The 20,731-nt window shown below is 44.2% G+C and overlaps 1 protein-coding gene across 2 annotated transcripts in view; it reads left to right on the forward strand.

Moving 5' to 3' along the window:
- The window catches only part of bcas3 (BCAS3 microtubule associated cell migration factor), a 1,223,934-nt gene that overhangs the window by 469,613 nt on the left and 733,590 nt on the right, over positions 1-20,731 (forward strand). For both annotated transcript variants that reach the window (XM_043718095.2, XM_043718097.2), the window contains exon 14: positions 14,799-14,932. In XM_043718095.2, coding sequence (XP_043574030.2) covers positions 14,799-14,932 — 134 coding nt within the window. The remainder of the gene's footprint in view (positions 1-14,798; positions 14,933-20,731) is intronic.

Here is a 20,731-nt window from a genome sequence, read left to right on the forward strand (position 1 = left end):
GGCGTCGTCGACCACATGGGAGGGGAAATTGTGGTCTTTGAAGAAGGAGGCCATCTGGGATTTTCTATGGTGGGATTGGTCATCCTGGGAACAGATGTGGTGGAGGCAGGGGAATTGGGAATAAGGGGTGGTGTTTTTACAGGAGGCAGGTGGGCAGAGGTGTAGTCCAGGTAGCTTTGGGAGTCAGTGGGTTTGTAGTAGATGACCGTGGTTAGTCGGTCGCCAGAGATGGAGATGGATTGGTACAGGAAGGGGAGGGAGGTGTCCGAGATGGTCCAGGTGAATTTGAGGTTGAGGTGAAAGTTGTTAGTAAAGTTGATGAACTGTTCAACCTCCTTGTGGGAGTACGAGATAGCGCCAATACAGTCATCAATGTAGCGAAGGAAAAGGTGGGGAATCGTGCTGGTGTAGCTGTGGAAGATGGACTGTTCCATGTACTCGACAAAGAGGCAGGAATAGCTCGGGCCCATGCAGGTGCCCATGGCTACCCATTTAGTTTGGAGGAAGTGGGAGGATTGGAAAGAGAAGTTGTTAAGGGTGAGGACCAGTTCAGCCAGAGGATGTCACTTAAGTGGTGTCCTCCAAGCTCAGACGGACTGGTGAGACTGCCAACTTCCATTGGTATACCCTGTAACTCATATGCTCCACTTGCCACATTTTCCAATGATAAAGTCAGTTGTAGTGTCTGTTTGAAGTCCAGTTGGGCGTCAGCTAGTAAGCTTTTGCATGATTACATCATTATTCCCAGATATCAAAAGATCTCTCAGCATGTCTTTAAGAGTGAAACCAAAGTGACATGCCTCTGTCAGTCATCTTAACCTCGTCAAGAATTCTGATATGGATTTCCCTGGTTATCAAAGTGCCAAATAATACCAATAGCATCTCAGAATCAGTGGAGGCTTGGGGTCATAATATTCCTTAACTAAATCAGTCAACTGTTGAAAGGTTTTAGTATCTGGTTTTCAGAAAACATTAGGCTCCTGGTAACTGAAAATGCTGCATGTCCACAAGCTGTCAGCAGAATTACCCATTTCCTTTCATCTGTCCCAATGTCATTTGGCTGGAAAAAATAATGCATTCTTTCCTCATAGTGGACTCAGGTTTTGATGGCAGGATCAAATGAGTGAAGCTTTCCCAAATAATGGCATGATGCCAGAAATGCTTATCCCAACTCAAAAATGACTGTTGGAAGCAAATTTCTTCAGGAGCATGCTTTTCTCTCATCGTCACTGAAATAATTGCACAGAGGCTGTGGAGCTTCCTGTTAATAAATCACCCTATATTTACGTGTGGAGAATGCTTGACACTGAATCCAGCTCCCTCAGAGCCAGCTCTCAGAATAAACAGGATATCTGAGACTCCTGTTTAGATCTGTCAGTCAGAGCTCTCTGATTGTACCAGATTATCAGGGCACTCCTATTCTATGAGGTCCCCCTGGCTGACCTCATTACAATTGCGACAAGGGAAGAATTTTCTTTGTGGTGGATGATCTGGGTATTCTCCAATACAATTTTTCACCATGGGAATCTCAATTCACCAAAATTCAATCTTCTCTATCAGATTAACAGAACTGAGAACAATACTTCAGATTCCCTTTATTGTCACAACATTAAGGTAACAGATTACCACATACAGGTCATTCTGTTATAATGCATGTTTCATCAACACAAATTTGCTGTAATGTGATTGATGAATTGGGGACGCTGTTTCTACTGTGTAAGCTTTTAAAACGTGCGTTGGCTGTATCGCGATTACAGTGCCAACACTTTAAGCTCTGTTTCTAAAATGCAATTTTCCTATTGTGTGGGTTGGCACATGAGCTCAACCATCGCATTATAGAAGAACTGAAAGTATCATATTCTTGCTGACATCTGGGTTAAAAATACAACTTCCTTATTAAATTTAGTAGCAAATATTTTTTTCTTAACAAATATGATCCCAGTTATTGACATTCACTACTCTGTGAAACCATTTCACAATGTTAAAGAACCCTAAATTCAATCATTTTTTCTAATTTGCATATTTCTCAAGGTGTTTGTGTATTTAAGACTCATTCCTGGATTTCAGCACAAAATGTAGGTTGTCACACAATTGCAGAACTAATGGAGTGGTAGATACTTTGTTACACATACTTTGTGATAACCCTGAGAATAAAATAAAATACCTAAATGGAAAAAGTCTGGAAATAAGGTCTCTCATTTTTGGTTGTCAATGTTGAGCAGTAGCAATGGCACATGGGTAGTCTGGTAGTGTTTAAAGAGCAGATTGGGCAACACAGTTCATTTTTCTCGATTTGCTAATGATAAGAAATTATCTATGTACAGCAAAAAGCTTCCACACCACATTCATTCCTTGACACATTTTGAACTTGGATACCTAATTGTTGCATCACTATTTCGTGATTCCCTCATCCTGATTAGCAAATTAATTCTGCAGGCCCCTTATATTTTGGTCTGTTGTAAATGCAGGTACTGTTATTATGGAAATGAGAATGCCCCTTCTCTCTCCCTTCACAGAAATAATAAACTATCAGACTAAATCAGGGCTAGAAAAGAATTGCTTTGCTTTGGGTAGTTGAAGTCAGGGCTATGTTTCATTCAGAGTTGTAATGAATTTGCAGTAGAAATTGGCAAATTTTGAAATAACACTCACCTTTTTTAGCTCAGACAGGTTAGTTTGAGGCTTCAAAGTCAGAGGTTCAAAGGGGGTTACCCTCCTGTGGAGTGAGCTGGAAATCAAAGTCAGTTCCTGTGTCAGATTAGTAATTCAGTACTTTAGCATGTGATTTGATTTGGTCAACATATCGTAGGATCTACTTACCGCCATCTGCTCCAGAAGACCTTATACTGCCTAGTCTCTTTAAAAAACCATATGGAAGCTGTGGGCTGGAGATAGTAATGTTGAGCTTCCATGGAATCCATATCAAAGTAACAAAAATCACTGTAAGTGACTGTATGTTCTGTTCATTCTAGAAACAGTGTACATCCCTCAGATCTGTGGCAGTAGTTCCTCAGAGTGTTCTACTCCCAGTGAGGTGTCTCCACAATACTGCCTGGCTTCCCTGTGACACACCCACTTTTGGCCTTGGGATGTTTGAAGGTGGTGAAAATTCTTTAAATAGTGATGGAGACCAGAACCCAGAGCAGAAACTCCTTTGGGCAAACTTCTGCTAGGAGACTGTTCCTCATGTGGAGGGCTTCCTTTTTCTGGGGAATCAAGTGAAGTGATTGACATAATTTCCTAGATTTTTAAGTTGTCTTGGCAATCTAGTCCTGTTACTGATAATTATCAAAATATTAGTAAATTGTTTGAGTGCCGGGGTGAGTGAGATCCTCCTTGGTTCAACTGATGGCAGTGTACCTCTCAGCTCAGTTGATAAGTATTGGGTCCTCACGGTAGTTAACTAGGAGAAAGTGAGGACTGCAGATGCTGGAGTATCAGAGTCAAGAGGGTGGTGCTGGAGAGGCACAGGTCAGGCAGCATCCGGGGGGAGGGAGAGTTGAAGTTTCGGCCATAAGCCTTTCATTCTTGATGGGGGGCCTTTGCCTGAGGCGTCGGTTCTTCTGCTCCTCGAATGCTGCCTGATCTGCTGTGCTTTTCCAGCACCATACGCTCAACTCCCTGCTGTAGTTGTTGAACTGAGTTTAGATTAGATCCTCTACAGTGTGGAAACAGGCTCTTCGGCCCAACAAGTCCACACTAACCCTCCGAAGAGTAACCCACCCATATCCATTTCCCTCTGACTGATGCACCTGACACTATGGACAATTTAGCATGGCCAATTCACCTGACCTGTACATTGGTGAGGCCTCTTCTGGAATACTGCATCCAGTTCTGGTCTCCCTGTTACAGGAAAGATATGATTAAGCTGGAGAGATTTCAAAAGACATTTAGCAGGATGTTGCCGGGAATGGAGGGTTTGAGTTATAAGGAGAGGCTAGATAGGCTAGGACTTCTTTCACTGGAGCGTAGAAGATTGAGGAGTGACGTTATAGACATTTATAAAACCATGTTGGGTATAGATAAAGTGAATGGCAAGTGTCTTTTCCCTGCGATGGGGGATTTCAAGACTAGGGGGCATATTTTTAAGGTGAGAAGAGAAAGATTTAAAGACACAAGGGGTAATTTTTTTGCACAGAGGGTGGTTCATGTACGGTGATTGCGAGTGCAGTTACAATGTTTAAAAGACATTTAGATAATTACGTGAATAAGAAATGTTTAGAGGAAAATGGGCCAAGCGCAGGCAGGTGGGACTAGTTTAGCCTGGGATTATGGTCGGTTAGGAATGACTGAACTATAAAAGATCTGTTTCCCTGCTGTTTGACTCTATGACTCTGAATGAGTTCTGAATTGTTGACAGATCAATCTTTTAGAGGAGACATTAACCCATTCCTATTGAAAGGCCATCAAATGATCCCATGGTAGTGACTCAAAGCTAACTCGGGACTTTCCTTATTAATTTCCTGCGTCATTAGGTATTTTCTTATCTATGTTCCCCTAATGATCTGACTCAATGACCATGCCTCAACTAGCATCATAACAAATCGTTCATCTGGTTATTCATTTTTTATTTATAGCATCTTGCTTTGCACTAACAAAATGTTTTCAAATGGCGTGAGTGTTGTTGGCTGGGCTAGCACTTATTGCCCATCTCTGGTTGCCCCTTGAGAAGGTGATGAAAGGTTGCTGACAAATGGACAAGCATATGGACATACATGAAATAGTGTAGGTTAGATGGTCTTCAGATTGGTATGGCAAGTCGGCGCAACATCGAGGGCCGAAGGGCCTGTACTGCGCTGTAATGTTCTATGTTCTATCCTTCAATAGTAGTGCCGGGGAATCGCATTCATCTTTTAATTTTTACAACCTGATCTGAATGTAGTTTCAAGAAGTTTGGTGGGACTTTGGCCTTTCGAGTAACCTTTGGAAGATCAGGAATGTTGCACCTTCAAACCAATAACAGGCATTATCTGTAAATCATACTGTCACAGACATGCAAACAGGGTTAATATGGAATTTCAACAAGGCGAGGGCAAATCTGTCCAATAATGAAAGATTGCTGTTGTCCTTGATTGTGTTGTAATGTCTGTCAATGTAGGAAAATTATTTATTTGCAGAATCCTAAAAACAGTATGGACTAACACATAGAATGTAAATGTAAAATAATACCAGGGATTGTTTTAAGCAGGTGAAAGCAGTTGTGGGGGGAATGTCTTATAATTCCACCTGGATGAGTATGCTAGAATAGGACAAATATACTTCCTTATTGATATCTATCTTGTCAACTCGAGAATTAAAACTACCACACCAGAAAACGTCACAACACACAAAAACATACAGGTCCACAATTTCCTGAAAGTGGCAACACAAGTGGATAAGATGGTCAAGAATGTTTTGGGGGGGGGGGGGTGGATTCAAGTTGGCAGTGATCTAGAAAGATTGCGTTGCAGAGCTCTGAACCATATCACAAGCAGGACGAAGTTCTAACCTGCCCCACACGGACCACCGCGATTTCCTGGGACTCTAGATATGTCATGGAGTCCCAGAAAACTGTTAGAGAACAGCTTACCTTGGTTTTCGCCAGTCAGGGACGCCGAAGAAGGGAGCAGGTACATCCGAGGCCAGGCCCATGGCCCAGTCTGCAGGATCCTCAGACTCAATTTCCTAAAAATTGAGTCCTGGTAAAGTCATGAAGTCTCGCGAGGTGTTGCGGAAACAGATAGAGGAGAAGCTGGTCCTGATTGCTATCATGCTTCAGAAGCATGACAGCAGCTGGGAGGCCTGGAGAAAAGAGTGGATGAGGTCGAACACAGAGTCACAGTGTTGGAAGCTGATACTGATTTCTCCAAGGATAGGATCCAGTCCCTGGAGACCCAGATCCATAATTTACTTGACCAGATTGATGACCTCGAGAACAGGTGCAGGAGAAAAACTATTTGGATCGTCAGTCTGCCGGAGGGTAAGGAAGGTGAGCGACCATTGGAATTTATTGAGGACTGTTTACCGAAATTCCTTAACTTGGAGGCTGGAATGAGAAGCTTGAAGATTGAGAGGGCTCACTGGGTCACAGTGTGGAGGTCAGGTTTTGACTAATGTTCTTGTCCTATCTTGGTTTCATCACTATAGAGATAAAGAGAGAATCATGGAAGCTTCCAGAATCCAGGGGAAAGATCCAAAGGCCCTAGTTTACGAGGGCTCTAAGATCATGTTCTTCTAGGACATCTCAGCAGCAGTGGTGGAAAAAGATAGACCAGATCTAAAAGTTGAAGTTCTAAATTGGAGGAAGGCCAATTTTGATGGTATTATGCAAGAACTTTCAAAAGCTGATTGGGGGCAGATATTCACAGGTAAAGAGATGGCTGGAAAGTGGGAAGCCTTCAGAAATGAGATAACGAGAGTGCAGAGACAGTATATTCCTGTTAGGGTGAAAGGAAAGACTGGTAGGTATAGGGAATGCTGGATGACTAAAGAAATTGAGGGTTTGGTTAAGAAAAAGAAGGAAGCATATGTCAGGTATAGACAGGATAGATGAAATGAATCCTTAGAAGAGTATAAAGGCAATAGGAGTATACTTAAGAGGGAAATCAGGAGGGCAAAAAGGGGACATGAGATAGCTTTGGCAAATAAGGTTAAGGAAAATCCAAAGGGTTTATAAAAATACATTAAGGACAAAAGGGTAACTAGGGAGAGAATACAGCCCCTCAAAGATCAGCAAGGCGGCCTTTTTCTGGAGCCACAGGAGATGAGGGAGATACAAAATGAGTATTTTGCGGCAGTGTTTAGAAAAGAACATGGAAGACATAGAATGTAGGGAAATAAATGGTGACATCTTGAAAAATGTCCATGTTACAGAGGAGGAAGTGCTGGATGTCTTGAAACACATAAAAGTGGATAAATCCCCAGGACCTGATCAGGTGTACCTTAGAACTGTGTGGGAAGCTAGAGACGTGATTGCTGGGCCTCTTGCTGAAATATTTGTATCATCGATAGTCACAGGTGAGGTGCCTGAAGACTGGAGGTTGACTAACCTGGTGCCACTGTTTAAGAAAGGTGGTAAGGACAAGCCAGGGAACTATAGACCAGTGAGCCTGACATTGGTGGTGGGCAAATTGTTGGAGGGAATCCTGAGGGATAGGATGTACATGTATTTGAAAAGGCAAGGACTGATTAGGGATAGTCAGCATGGCTTTGTGCGTGGGAAATCATGTCTCACAAACTTGATTGAGTTTTTTGATGAAGTAGGAAAGAGGATTGATGAGGACAGAGTGGTGGATGTGATCTATATGGACTTCAGTAAGGCGTTTCACAAGGTTCCCCATGGGAGACTGATTAGCAAGGTTAGATCTCATGGAATACAGGGAGAACTAGCCATTTGGATACAGAACTGGCTCAAAGGTAGAAGGCGGAGGGTGGTGGTGGAGGGTTGCTTTACAGACTGGAGGCCTGTGACCAATGGAGTGCCACAAGGATCGGTGCTGGGTCCACTACTTTTCGTCATTTATATAACTGATTTGGATGTGAGCATAAGAGGTATGGTTAGTAAGCTTGCAGATTACACCAAAATCGGAGGTGTAGTGGACAGCGAAGAAGGTTATCTTAGATTACAACAGGATCTTGATCAGATGGGCCAATGGGCTGAGGATTGGCAGATGGAATTTAATTCATATAAATGCGAGGTGCTGCATTTTGGGAAAGAAAATCTTAGCAAGACTTAAACACTTAATGGTAAGGTCCTTGGGAGTGTTGCTGAACAAAGACATCTTGGAGTGCAGTTTCATAGCTCCTTGAAAGTCGAGTTGCTGGTAGATAGGATAGTGAAGAAGGCTTTGGTATGCTTTTCTTTATTGGTCAGAGTATTGAGTACAGGGAGTTGGGAGGTCATGTTGTGGCTGTACAGGGCATTGGTTCGGCCACTGTTGGAATATTGCGTGCAATTCTGGTCACCTTCCTACCAGAAGGATGTTGTGAAACTTGAAAGGGTTCAGAAAAGATTTACAAGGGTGTTGCCAGGGTTGGAGGATTTGAGCTATAGAGAGAGGTTGAATAGGCTGGGGTTGTTTTCCCTTGGAGCGTCGGAGCCTGTGGGGTGACTTGTCGAGGTTTATAAAATCATGACGGGCATGCATAGAGTAAATAGACAAGGTCTTTTCCCTGGGGTGGGATGAATCCCAACTAGAGGGCATAGGTTTAGGGTCAGAGGGGGAAAGATATAAAAGAGACCTAAGGAGCAACTTCTTCACACAGAGGGTGGTGCACGTGTGGAATGAGTTGCCAGAAGAAGTGGTGGAGGCTGGTACAATTGCAACATTTAAAAGGCATCTGCATGGGTACGGAGGGACTGGAGGGTTACTGGGAGCTGGCTGGTGGGACCAGATTGGGTTGGGATATCTGGTCGGCATGGATGAGTTGGACCGAAGAGTCTAATTTCATGCTGTACATCTCTATGACTCTATGAATATGTGGGATGTTGTGGTGGGCAGACAGCATTATGATATAGAATGGCTCAGGAACCAAGTGGAAGGTTGCTTTAGTGATCATCTTTACAGCTGCAGCAGCAGGTGCATATTAAATAGTTATCCCTTCAAGCAGCATTGATAGTTTTCAGCAGTGACTTGTTTATCCTGACAACTGGTCAGTATAAGGGGAGGATAAAACGACAAATATTAGCTTTTAGCATGTTTTACAGCTTCCAAAATAAGTAGTTGTTTGATTTTTTAAAATGTATTTTTTATTGAAAAAAAGGATTTTTTTTGAATATTACAATAAATACAAAATCAAACAATTCAAACCAATGTAAAAAAGCCGCACTAATTACATAGATAAGTAAATAATATTTATAAATAACTAACTAAAGAAAGGAAGATCATAACAATAATAATAATGATGATAATACAGTTCAACGAAACAAAGCAATAGCCCTCAACCATCGACCACATAAATTTATACGTATTCATATGTTTGTAGTTCCTCCTCTCTGGATACCAGATTAATTGAACAGAATTGCTTTGGCTATATAAAGGCTCTTATTAGTATGACAGACAAATCTGTACCCAAGTAGCCGAAGAAGGGCTGCCACAATTCTCAGTTATAAAAATTCTCAGTTTTATGGTGCACCATAGTCATAAGAAAGTCTAAGGGGATGTGTTCCATTTCCATTACGCCAACCCAACAGCCCTGGGGGATTTTCAGACACCCATCCACCCTAACAAAATGTTCTTTCTTGCACAAAAAGTGAGGATACTGAAAAGCCTTGTTTTGTATGCATCTAATGGAAGTCAATTAATAAGGCCAAGAAGAAGAGATACCGGGTCAATCTCCACCTCTGTCCCCAAGACCTTTTCTATTTCACTTACCACAGTGCTCTAGTATGCCCGCAGCTTGTGGCAGGACCGGAGACAATGAGTGAGCGTGCCCAGACTACCTTGGCATTTAGGACACATTGGAGATGCTCCCGCTTTAAATTCTGCGAGGCGGTCTGGAGCCAAGTGGACCGTGTGCAGAATCTTCAACTGCAAGGCATGGGTTCTGTTGCAAATCAAGATCCTTCTTGCACTTTCCCAGATATCCTCCTGCACATCAGAAGAAATCTCAATGTCTAGCTCACTCTCCCATACCTTCCAGAGCCATTCGGACTCATCCGAGGGACTTTCTCCCAGTAGGTGATAAATATTTCTCACAGAAAGTGTACCCTCATCGCTCAGCACCCTCTTCTCCATGTTGGATCTATAAAAATCAGTTAGAAGTGTGGTCTCTTTTTGTATGAAATTTTTAATTTGAAAAAAGCGGAAGAGCGGGCAACTCATATTTCTGAGCCAGTTGCTCAAAAGACATCAGTATGTCCCCTTCGAATAAATCACCAAGGAAAGACACGCCCCTCGCTGCCCATAGTTTAAACCTGAGTCATCATCCCAGGCATACCAACTATGGGTGCAAAAAATTATGTTTTGGCAATATTGCCCTCTGACACATTGCCCTCCACGCCTTGACAGTATTAATAACTATTGGGCTATGACAATATTCTTAACTGTCCTCATTATGTCTAAGAACAGCAGGCTAGTAAAGGGGCATCTTGCCTGAGATGCTTCGATGTCCTACCAAAGTGAGTGAGGTTCCCCTCGGGCCTAGTCACTCACATAAGATAGCAACGAGCTTAATTGATAGTTTTTGATGTCTGGGAGGCCCACTCCTCCCAGTCTGTAAGGTAACTGCAGTTTACTCAGTTTAATTAGGGGTCACTTGCGATTCCAGGTGAAGGAACTGAACCATCCGTTCAGTCTTCTTTATGTTTGCTTTTAGAGGAAGCATTCGCATCGAATACAAAACAATGGGGCAGAATGTTCATTTTAATGAGGGCTATCCGACTTAGCTAAGAGATCGGAAGCGCTGCCCATCTACAAAGGTCCTGCTTGATTCTGTGGAATAAATGGGCAAAATTGGTTTAAAATAACCGATCAAAGACTGGGACAATAAGTATACCTAAGTAGAGAAAGCCCTTCTGCGACCATCTAAAGGGAAATAAGTTTCGCCCTCAGGATCAGGCATTCTCGGAAGACCACCCATGGGCATGGCCTCTGATTTTGCAAAATTGATCTTTTAACCCAAAAATCCACCAAAATAAATTGGTGTCAGGTGTGCCACTGAAATTTTTGGGTTTAATAAAAAGACAAGGACATTATCTGCATAGAATGCAATCTTATGTGACCATGTCTCCACTTCTGGAGCGGATATATTGGGATTCCTGCATATTGCTCCACCAGCAGTTCAATCACCAATGTAAAAAGCAATGGTGATAAGGGACAGCCTTGTTGACTGCCCCTACAAATATTGAAATTGCTTGACCGCACACCATAGGTGAGGATCGCGTCAAGAGGGTCACTATACAAAACCTCTACCCATCTGATGAAGGCCTTGCCCAAGCCAGACCACTTTAAAGTATAAAAAAAGATATGGCCACTCAACCCGGTCAAATGCCTTTTCTGCATCTAAAGAGATCACTAATCCCTGTACCAATTGCTGTTGACATACTTGGATCACATTAAGTAACCTCCTGACATTATTTGATGATCTGCAATTTTTTATAAACCCCATCTTGTCCTCCATAATGATGGAGGGTAGTACAGTTTCTAGCCTTAGTGCCAAAGTCTTGGATAGGATTTTGAATTCGACGTTTAGGAGTGAAATGGGCCTACAGAAAGCACAATCCTCTGGGGCCTTTCCTTTTTTCAGGATGAGAGAGATGTTCGCCTCTCTTGGAGATGGTGGGAGGAGGCCACAACTGTGTGAGTTGTTAAACATACTAAGCATCAGTCCTGACAACATACTTATAATTCCTTATAGAACTCACTGCGGAGTGCATGAGGACCAGGCGCTTTTCCATTCTGGAGCTGCCTCACAGCCTCCTGCACCTCCTGCCCTGACAACAGGGCATCAAGGAGAGACCGTTGTTCAGGGCTCACTCCCGAAAGGTCCAAGTTCTTAAAAAAAGACTCCATCCTAACCCGCCCATCCTCACAACTTTCAGTCTGGTATAGTTCAGAATAAAATTTCCGAAATACTGCATTGGTCCTTTTAGAATCATGGGTTAAATTTCCAGTGTCGTCCCTGATTGAGGTAATGGCTTGAGGAGCACTCCTTTCCATGGCGAGATACCTTCTTGGCTGTCTGTGTAAGCATGGAGTTCAGTGTTGACAGAAGTGCTTTGATCCTCTGCAGTTTAGCCAGCGAAGGCCTGTCAAGGTTTGCCTTTTCAGCTGCTTTCAGATGTGTCCCGAGCAAGCGTTGCTGCTCACCCATTTGTTGTTTCTTACTGGTTGAATCGGAAGTAACTAACTCCCTAGCATAGGTTTAGTAGTTTCCCAGAGAATGGATGGAGTACTAGCCAAACCTGAATTAATGCCTAAAAAAGTCCTGAATTCAATAGAAAAGAATTCAGTAAACCTACTATCCTTGAGGAAGAAGGGGTCCAGTCCTCAAACCTAGCATAGTATCCTTATTCTTGACCATTAAATACACTGGGCCGTGATCAGAAATAGTGATATTGCCAATTGCACATGACACCACCGAGCCCAGATGCACTGCAGGGGTCAAATAAAGATCAATCCTGGTACGGCCTTTATGCGGATTCAGGAAGAATGTGAAATCCCTACCAGTAGGGTGAAGGTGCCTCCAAGCGCCTACCAATCCCGGTTCAGTACATAAATCCCTTAATAGCTTAGATTGTGAAGAAGATATCGGAGGGCCTTTGGGCAATCTGTCCACTATAGGATCTATTAGACAATTGAAATCCCCACAATAATACGCTGAGATGCAAGGTTAGCAAGTTTAGAAAGTGCATCTGTCAAGAACTTAAGGGGGTGGACCGGGAGACAGTAAACATTTAAGATCTCGTATACTTCCCCTGGTATCAGAGCTTTAAAGATTACAAATCTCCCATGTGTGTCTTTAATACACTCTAACAACTTAAGTGGGAGATTCTTTCTAACTAGAATGGCCATCCCTCAACTCCTCGTATTGTAAGATGAGAAATAAATTCGGTCATTCCCATTCTGCTGCAGTTTCAAGTGCTCTGCATCATCTAGGTGTGTTTCCGCAAAGTAACATCTTCTTCTTGACCGGTGAGTGACTCCCCTTAATGGTCTAGATGCACCACTTGAGCATGTCCTTAGCCAAAACCTTCCATAGCACCATTTAGACTCCAGAGAGGGAGAACTCAAACTATACATCGTTGAGCTTCAATGCAAGAAAATCCATAAAACACAAAAACTGCACAAACTAAAATAACTGCAGCAACAAAGCTACAAAACTTACAAAAACTATATACACCAAAAACAAAACAAACAAAAAATCACCAAAGACACTGATTAGAGGAATTTCCCCCCATTCGGAGGGGGCACTGACACATCTCACAACCCTACTAACCATCCCAACCGCCCTCTCAACTCCTACCAGCTAGGGTCGAGCCACATACGCCGACAGCCCGGTTGGAAAAGAAACAAAAACAAGATTAGTACTATAAACAAGTAAGTTAAAAATAGATATGTCACCCATCCCTTGGTATAATTTAGCTTAGAGATTAAAGGTAAATTACCAACAAAAACGAGACTCCACCAAGTCCTCTTTAAAGAAGAACAAATCTGAGCAGCTCTGTCCTCCATGTATATTCGGTCGTTCGATTTAAGTCAGCGTGTCCACAAAGTTCCTCGCTTTCTCTGGCGAGTTGAATAAATGTCTAGATCCATTATGAATGATCTGAAGCACTGCTGGATATCTTAAAGAATACTGGATCCCACACTCTCTCAATCTCTTCTTGACGCGTCTTGGGACTTCATTTTCTGGATCACCGCTGCCGAGGAGTCTTGAAAGGACATGATCCTGGAGCTGTCACACACCAATGTCTTCGGATTCCTCCCTTGGGCTCTGGAAGCTTCCATGACTCTTTGCTTGTCTTTATAATAATGGGACCTTACCAGGACAGGGGCGCTGGTTCATACCTGGCTTTTGTGCCACAACCCAGTGGGCTCTCGCAATCTTTATCCATCCCTTTTCAGCATCCAAACTAAGGAATTTGGGAACCTTTTCTCAAAGAACTCCACTGGTTGCTCTGGTATGCCAACAACACGTAGGTTCTTTCTGTCCCTGTTTTTGAGATCATCCACCAGATCCAACAACCACGGACCTGTGTTTCCAGGGCTTCAATCTCTTGGAGGAGTCAGTCTCTGCCTCTGCCCCTGCAGCCCAGCGCTCGAGTTAATCAGTTCTTTTGCCCCAGTCTTGCAGTGTAGCAGAGCTAGCTTCTCCTCGATTTTTTCTTCGATCTGCTTCCCCAAGACCTTACGAGATTTGGCCAGCTCCTCAACCACGGTCTGGTGAGTAAGCAAGCCCACTGCCCCCCGGGCTGGGCCGTGGCTCCAGCCCAGGGTGAGCTTCCTCCTTTCTTTGGCATTCTCTGCAGTAAAAAACAAAGATAAGTAACTTTTCAGGTTCTCTAACTCTTTTATTATGTTTTTACTCACAGTAACATGGATGGGACAGGTTCTAGCTCTGTCTTGTTGATGTTGTAGCACGGAGCCCAGCAAACGTGATCCTAGCAGGATGCTGCCATCTTGGATTCCCCCCACCTGTTTGCATTTTAAGTAGCAGTTAGTTCTTTGATGTTAGTTCCACATGGTTGCTACTGGTGCACGCTTCAACTCTTATCAAGGTGTGGCTTGAGCTAAATATGTCAATTTGCCCACTGTAGAGAGTCCTTAGTGTCTGAATAGGCTGCTGAAAATGACCCGAGAGCAAACAAAATGTGAGACCAAATCTGCCACAGTCTCTCAAAATTCTCCAGCAAAATACAATGAGTGGAAGATAGTTGCAAAATACAAATTATGTGCTTAAGATCAATATCAAATGTTATAAATAGTACAGTCTCTAATGTGATTTAAAAGGGAATTATCCAGTCATTCCACTCTTGCCTGTCATAGTGGTGTCACATTATGCAGTCTTCCTTTTTAACTGTCTTTTATATTGCTTTCTTTAAACAATCAGCACCCTTTCTCATGCTGTTTAATTTTTTTTTTCCTTTTAAAGCTGGTTTTCTTGCATGTAGCCCTGATGAGTAAAAACAAAAACTTTAATCTTTTTAGAATTTTTAGAAATGTTTAACTGCCTTGATTTTGAATTACCGTGTTGAATGCACCAACCTAACCTTAATTTAAAATTTATAGTAAAAATGTACTTTATGTTGAACTGATCTAATCCACTGTGTGTCAGGAGTTAGCTTTGTTAATTTGTGTTATTAATGTTCATTTCAGGAATGCTGCTGGTTACCACTGACACACAAGGCCATGACTTTCATGTATTTCGAATCTTGACACATCCATGTTCATCCTCACAGAGTGCCGTGCATCATTTATACACTTTACATCGTGGAGAGACAGAGGCTAAGGTATAGTGTGAATTTAGACATTAGGCACAAGGTACTGGATAGGCTGGAAGAAAATTTTGTTTGAGGAAAATACCTGACATCAGATTTCATATAGAACATGATTTACAAACTTTTATGTAGGGCTTTGACATACTATTCAAACAGTTACGATACTGCCTGACCTGATGCGCTTTTCCAGCAACACATTTTCAGCTCTGATCTCCAGCATCTGCAGTCCTCACTTTCTCCTATTCAAACAGTTACAAGCACTCGCTAAGTTACAAGCACTCAGAAACAAATGTATGAAAATTGATGAAGAATGTAGTGTTCTTAAGCTGCTACTTTGGAGAATATATTGTGTCCATTCCTTGATGGGCAGAAAGACAATGTTGACTCGAAAGCCAGAAATTGCCTTGGAGCCATCAGTTTGAAAACCGATGGTAGAGATTGATGGCTAGAAAGGTGTGATTGCACAACAGTTATTGAGTAGTCAATATGTGTTTAAATATGGAGAGTGATTGAGCTTACATCAGAACCTAAAGTTAGCGACTGAATAGTTTATCACTTTCTTCTGGACAAACTTGGCATACTATTCAGCTTGGAGAAAGTGTGGTCTGCAGATGCTGGAGATCAGAGTCGAGGGTGTGTTGCTGGAAAAGCACAGCAGGCCAGGCAGCATCCGAGGAGCTGGAGAATCGACATTTCGGTCCAGAGCCCTTCATCAGGAATGGGGCTGATTCCTGATGAAGGACTCTGGCCCGAAAGGTCAATTCTTCTGCTCCTCGGCTGCTGCCTCACATGCTGTGCTTTTCCAGCAACACACTCTCGACTCGTACTCTTCAGCTTGAGATATTTAAATAATGCATTGTTATAGATTACATCAAACCCTCTTCACATGTATCAAGGAGATAGCCTGGACTCTAAGTTTTATCTTAAGTAAAGGCGAGTGTAAGGTGCTGTGTTCCAGATGTAATTTGATTAGTTACACTATTCAGCTTTAAGCAAAACAGATTTTTTCTTACCCTACAGCTAAAATACAGACAAAATAATAAAGAATTGGTATAACTTCAACTGTATTGGAAAATCTAGCAGAATAATAGATTATTTTACTACTAAATAGCAACAGTTCCAATATAGTAATATTCCATAAACACACCTTTGACAAAGACAAATTCAATGAAATAGATTATTTTAGAAAGTAGAAACATACAATGTTTCTCCAGTCCAGAGGAAAGAACATCAAGAGAAAATTCTGATAGAGGAAGACAGCTCACGTGTTTTGATATATCAGGAAGAGATGTACAGCAGCTTCAAAACCCCAACAACCCCAACTGAGAAGAAAACTAAAACCCCAGTTCTGTGGGAGCTTGACTCCACCCATTCGTGCTGTTTCTATTGTTCCAACTTTTAACAAGCCCAAAACCTCACAAGCTGTTTATTTGATTGGCTTGATGGAGACAGCTCGAAACCTATGGCTCAAAATCTCTCTACAAAAATATCCAGGAGAAAATACACCTCTTAAAGTCATAGTATTGCCTCCACATACAGTTTTAATTGCAGTTATATCCCATTTTCACCAATTAATCCTCATCCATTTCCAGGAATCAGACAGAAGCACAGATTTTGAAACACTGTATCTCCATAATCCACTTTATAAATTTACCCACAGCTATGCAACCATAGATTTGTTTTTCCTTTTTTTTTGCTTTGGTATAGTTAAATTTACTTGGAATGTAAATGGATTCTACTGCACTGGCAGCCTCCAGGTATTAGGAAGTGTGGACAGTCCATAATGTGACTGACCAGCAGCTAGATTCACATCCTGATCATTTTCTCTCTTTGATCAGCTTGTACAAATATTATAAAGCCTAAAATCCATGTTTATCTCTGATCTGAACAAATAATGTGTGATAAAGCTAGCCAACTGACCACAGGGACCCAACCTTATCTCCATGGTTGCTTGACTTGAACAGACGTTATGAATTGACTTTTGCTTCTGAATGAATGATGTGATTTAAAACTATGTACTGGTTGGTTAGGTTTCTTCCGAACCATTAGGTTGTCGAAAAAAGAAAGAGTTGCACTTATACAGCCCCTTTCACTACTGTCGGGTAGCCCAAAATGCTTTATATTTGATTAAGTAAAGCTGGTTATTGTTGTAGTGTAGTGACTTTAACATGTTGACTAGCTTCATTTCCAGTAGAAAAACAAATAATAGGAGAAGATAAGAAGAAACTTGGTTCAGCAACTTGCTACAGAAATGAAATTTCTTTCCATACCACCATGCTTTTACATTATGGAATTGATAGATTTATGTACCAGGTTTTGACATTGAGATCAGACATATGTAGCAGACAAATAACCAAACACCACAGACTCTCAAACTATGTAATTCTGGATCAGTGGTGCTGGAAGAGCACAGCAATTCAGGCAGCATCCAACAAGCAGCGAAATCGACGTTTCGGGCAAAAGCCCTTCATCAGGAATAAAGGCAGAGAGCCTGAAGCGTGGAGAGATAAGCTAGGGGAGGGTGGGGGTGGGGAGAGAGTAGCATAGAGTACAATGGGTGAGTGGGGGAGGAGATGAAGATGATAGGTCAGGGAGGAGAGGGTGGAGTGGATAGGGGGAAAAGGAGCGAGGCAGGTCGGACAAGTCTGGACAAGTCAAGGGGACAGTGCTGAGCTGGAAGTTTGAAACTAGGATGAGGTTGGGGAAGGGGAAATGAGGAAGCTGTTGAAGTCCACATTGATGCCCTGGGGTTGAAGTGGCGTTCTTCCTCCAGGCGTCTGGTGGTGAGGGAGCGGCGGTGAAGGAGGCCCAGGACCTCCATGTCCTCTGCAGAGTGGGAGGGGGAGTTGAAATGTTGGGCCACGGGGCGGTTTGGTTGATTGGTGCGGGTGTCTCGGAGATGTTCCCTAAAGCGCTCTGCTAGGAGGCGCCCAGTCTCCCCAATATAGAGGAGACCGCATCGGGAGCAACGGATACAATAAAGGATATTAGTGGATGTGCAGGTAAAACTTTGATGGATGTGGAAGGCTCCTTTAAGGGCCTTGGATAGAGGTGAGGGAGGAGGTGTGGGCACAGGTTTTACAGTTCCTGCGGTGGCAAGGGAATGTGCCAGGATGGGAGGGTGGGTCGTAGGGGGGCGTGGACCTGACCAGGTAGTCACGGAGGGAACGGTCTTTGCGGAAGGTGGAGAGGGGTGGGGAGGGAAATATATCCCTGGTGGTGGGGTCTTTTTGGAGGTGGCGGAAATGTCGGCGGATGATTTGGTTTATGCGAAGGTTTGTAGGGTGGAAGGTGAGCACCAGGGGCGTTCTGTCCTTGTTACGGTTGGAGGGGTGGGGTCAGAGGGCGGAGGTGCGGGATGTGGACGAGATGCGTTGGAGGGCATCTTTAACCACGTGGGAAGGGAAATTGCAGTCTCTAAAGAAGGAGGCCATCTGGTGTGTTCTATGGTGGAACTGGTCCTCCTGGGAGCAGATACGACGGAAGCGGAGGAATTGGGAATACGGGATGGCATTTTTGCAAGAGGTAGGATGGGAAGAGGTGTAATCCAGGAAGCTGTGGGAGTCGGGTTTGTAAAAAATGTCAGTGTCAAGTTGGTCGTCACTAATGGAGATGGAGAGGTCCAGGAAGGGGAGGGATGTGTCAGAGATGGTCCAGGTCAGGGTGGAATGTGTTGGTGAAGTTGATGAATTGCTCAACCTCCTCGCGGGAGCACGAGGTGGCGCCAATGCAGTCATCAATGTAGCGGAGAAAGAGGTGGGGAGTGATGCCGGTGTAATTACGGAAGATCAACTGTTCTACGTAGCCAACAAAGAGACAGGCATAGCTGGGGCCCATACATGTGCCCATGGCTACCCCTTTGGTCTGGAGGAAGTTGGAGGATTCAAAGGAGAAATTGTTAAGGGTGAGGACCAGTTCGGCCAAACGAATGAGAGTGTCAGTGGAAGGGTACTGATGGAGACGTCTGGAGAGGAAAAAACGGAGGGCTTCGAGGCCCTGGTCATGGCGAATGGAGGTGTAGAGGGATTGGATATCCATGGTGAAGATGGGGCGTTGGGGGGCGGGGAAACGGAAGTCTTGGAGGAGGTGGAAGGCGTGGGTGGTGTCCCGAACGTATGTGGGGAGTCTCTGGACTAGGGGGGATAGGACAGTGTCGAGGTAGGTAGAGATGAGTTCAGTGGGGCAGGAACATGCTGAGACAATGGGTCGGCCAGGGTAGTCAGGCTTGTGGATCTTGGGAAGGATGTAGAACCGGGCAGTGCGGGGTTCCCGGGCTATGAGGTTGGAAGCTGGGGACCTGGTGTGGGTGTGGAGCTGGGAATGGGGTCGGAACCAGTACCTGGAGTGGGTGTGATGGTGGGGGGAATGGGGGTGGAGTCATGAGCAGGGGTAGTGTTCCCCTCGGGGTTGTGGGGGGTGAGGATAGTGACAGTGGGGTCTGTGGGGGGCGTGTCAGCAGAATGCAGGTGAGTGGCGCTGATGGGGGCGGACATGGTGGCAGACATGGCAGTAGGGGTGGCGGAAGTCACTGAGCGTGTGGCATCGGCGATGATGTGAGGGCTGGAAGTGGCTGTGGGAGTGGCCATGATGGGGGCGGAAGTGACATCATCAATCAGCGTGGGGGTGGTAGCTGCATCAGCCGCATGGCTAATGGCATTTCCGAGGCCAGGGGAATCTTCTGGAATGTTTGAGGAGCGCTGATTATGGAGGTGGGTAGATAAAAATTTGTTGTACTTACAGTTTTTGATGTTTGAGATGGAATTGAAATACTGTTTGTTGAGAGTATGAATTCTCCTGAGGATATAGTACAGAGTGGGTCCTTTGCAATTCTGAGAGAGCGTGGCCCTCAGCTGAGGCAGGGCAGACTGTAGAGGGGTTAGGTGCCGGCGCATTGCTGCAAGCATGGAGCGGAGGATCTTGAAGGAGAACTGTTGCTAGTGTTTTTGAACCTGTAGAGGTAAAAACAATGACTGCAGATGCTGGAAACCAGATTCTGGATTAGTGGTGCTGGAAGAGCACAGCAATTCAGGCAGCATCCGAGGACAGGCAAAATATATCCCTGGACACCACCAGGGATATATTTCCCTCCCCACCCCTCTCCGCCTTCCGCAAAGACCGTTCCCTCCGTGACTACCTGGTCAGGTCCACGCCCCCCTACGACCCACCCTCCCATCCTGGCACTTTCCCCTGCCACCGCAGGAACTGTAAAACCTGTGCCCACATCTCCTCCCTCACCTCCATCCAAGGCCCTAAAGGAGCCTTCCACATCCATCAAAGTTTTACCTGCATATCCACTAATATCATCTATTGTATCCGTTGCTCCCGATGCGGTCTCCTCTACATTGGAGAGACTGGACGCCTCCTAGCAGAGCGCTTTAGGGAACATCTCCGAGACACCCGCATCAATCAACCAAATCGCCCAGTGGCTCAACATTTCAACTCCCCCTCCCACTCTGCCGAGGATATGGAGGTGCTGGGCCTCCTCCACCGCCGCTCCCTCACCACCAGACGCCTGGAGGAAGAACGCCTCATCTTCCGCCTCGGAACACTTCAACCCCAGGGCATCAATGTGGGTTTCAACAGTTTCCTCATTTCCCCTACCCCCACCTCATCCTAGTTTCTAACCTCCAGTAACTCGACCTGTCCGGACTTGTCCGACCTGCCCAGCTCCTTTTCCACCTATCCACTCCACCCTCTCTTCCCTGACCTATCACCTTCATCTCCTTCCCCACCTACCTATTGTACTCTATGCTACTCTCTCCCCACCCCCACCCTCCTCTAGCTTATCTCTCCATGCTTCAGGCTCTCTGC

The sequence above is a fragment of the Chiloscyllium plagiosum genome, unplaced genomic scaffold (assembly GCF_037043375.1).
Source record: "Chiloscyllium plagiosum isolate Xiang-an unplaced genomic scaffold, Cpla_swu_hap1 HiC_scaffold_31, whole genome shotgun sequence".
NCBI lineage: Eukaryota > Metazoa > Chordata > Chondrichthyes > Orectolobiformes > Hemiscylliidae > Chiloscyllium > Chiloscyllium plagiosum.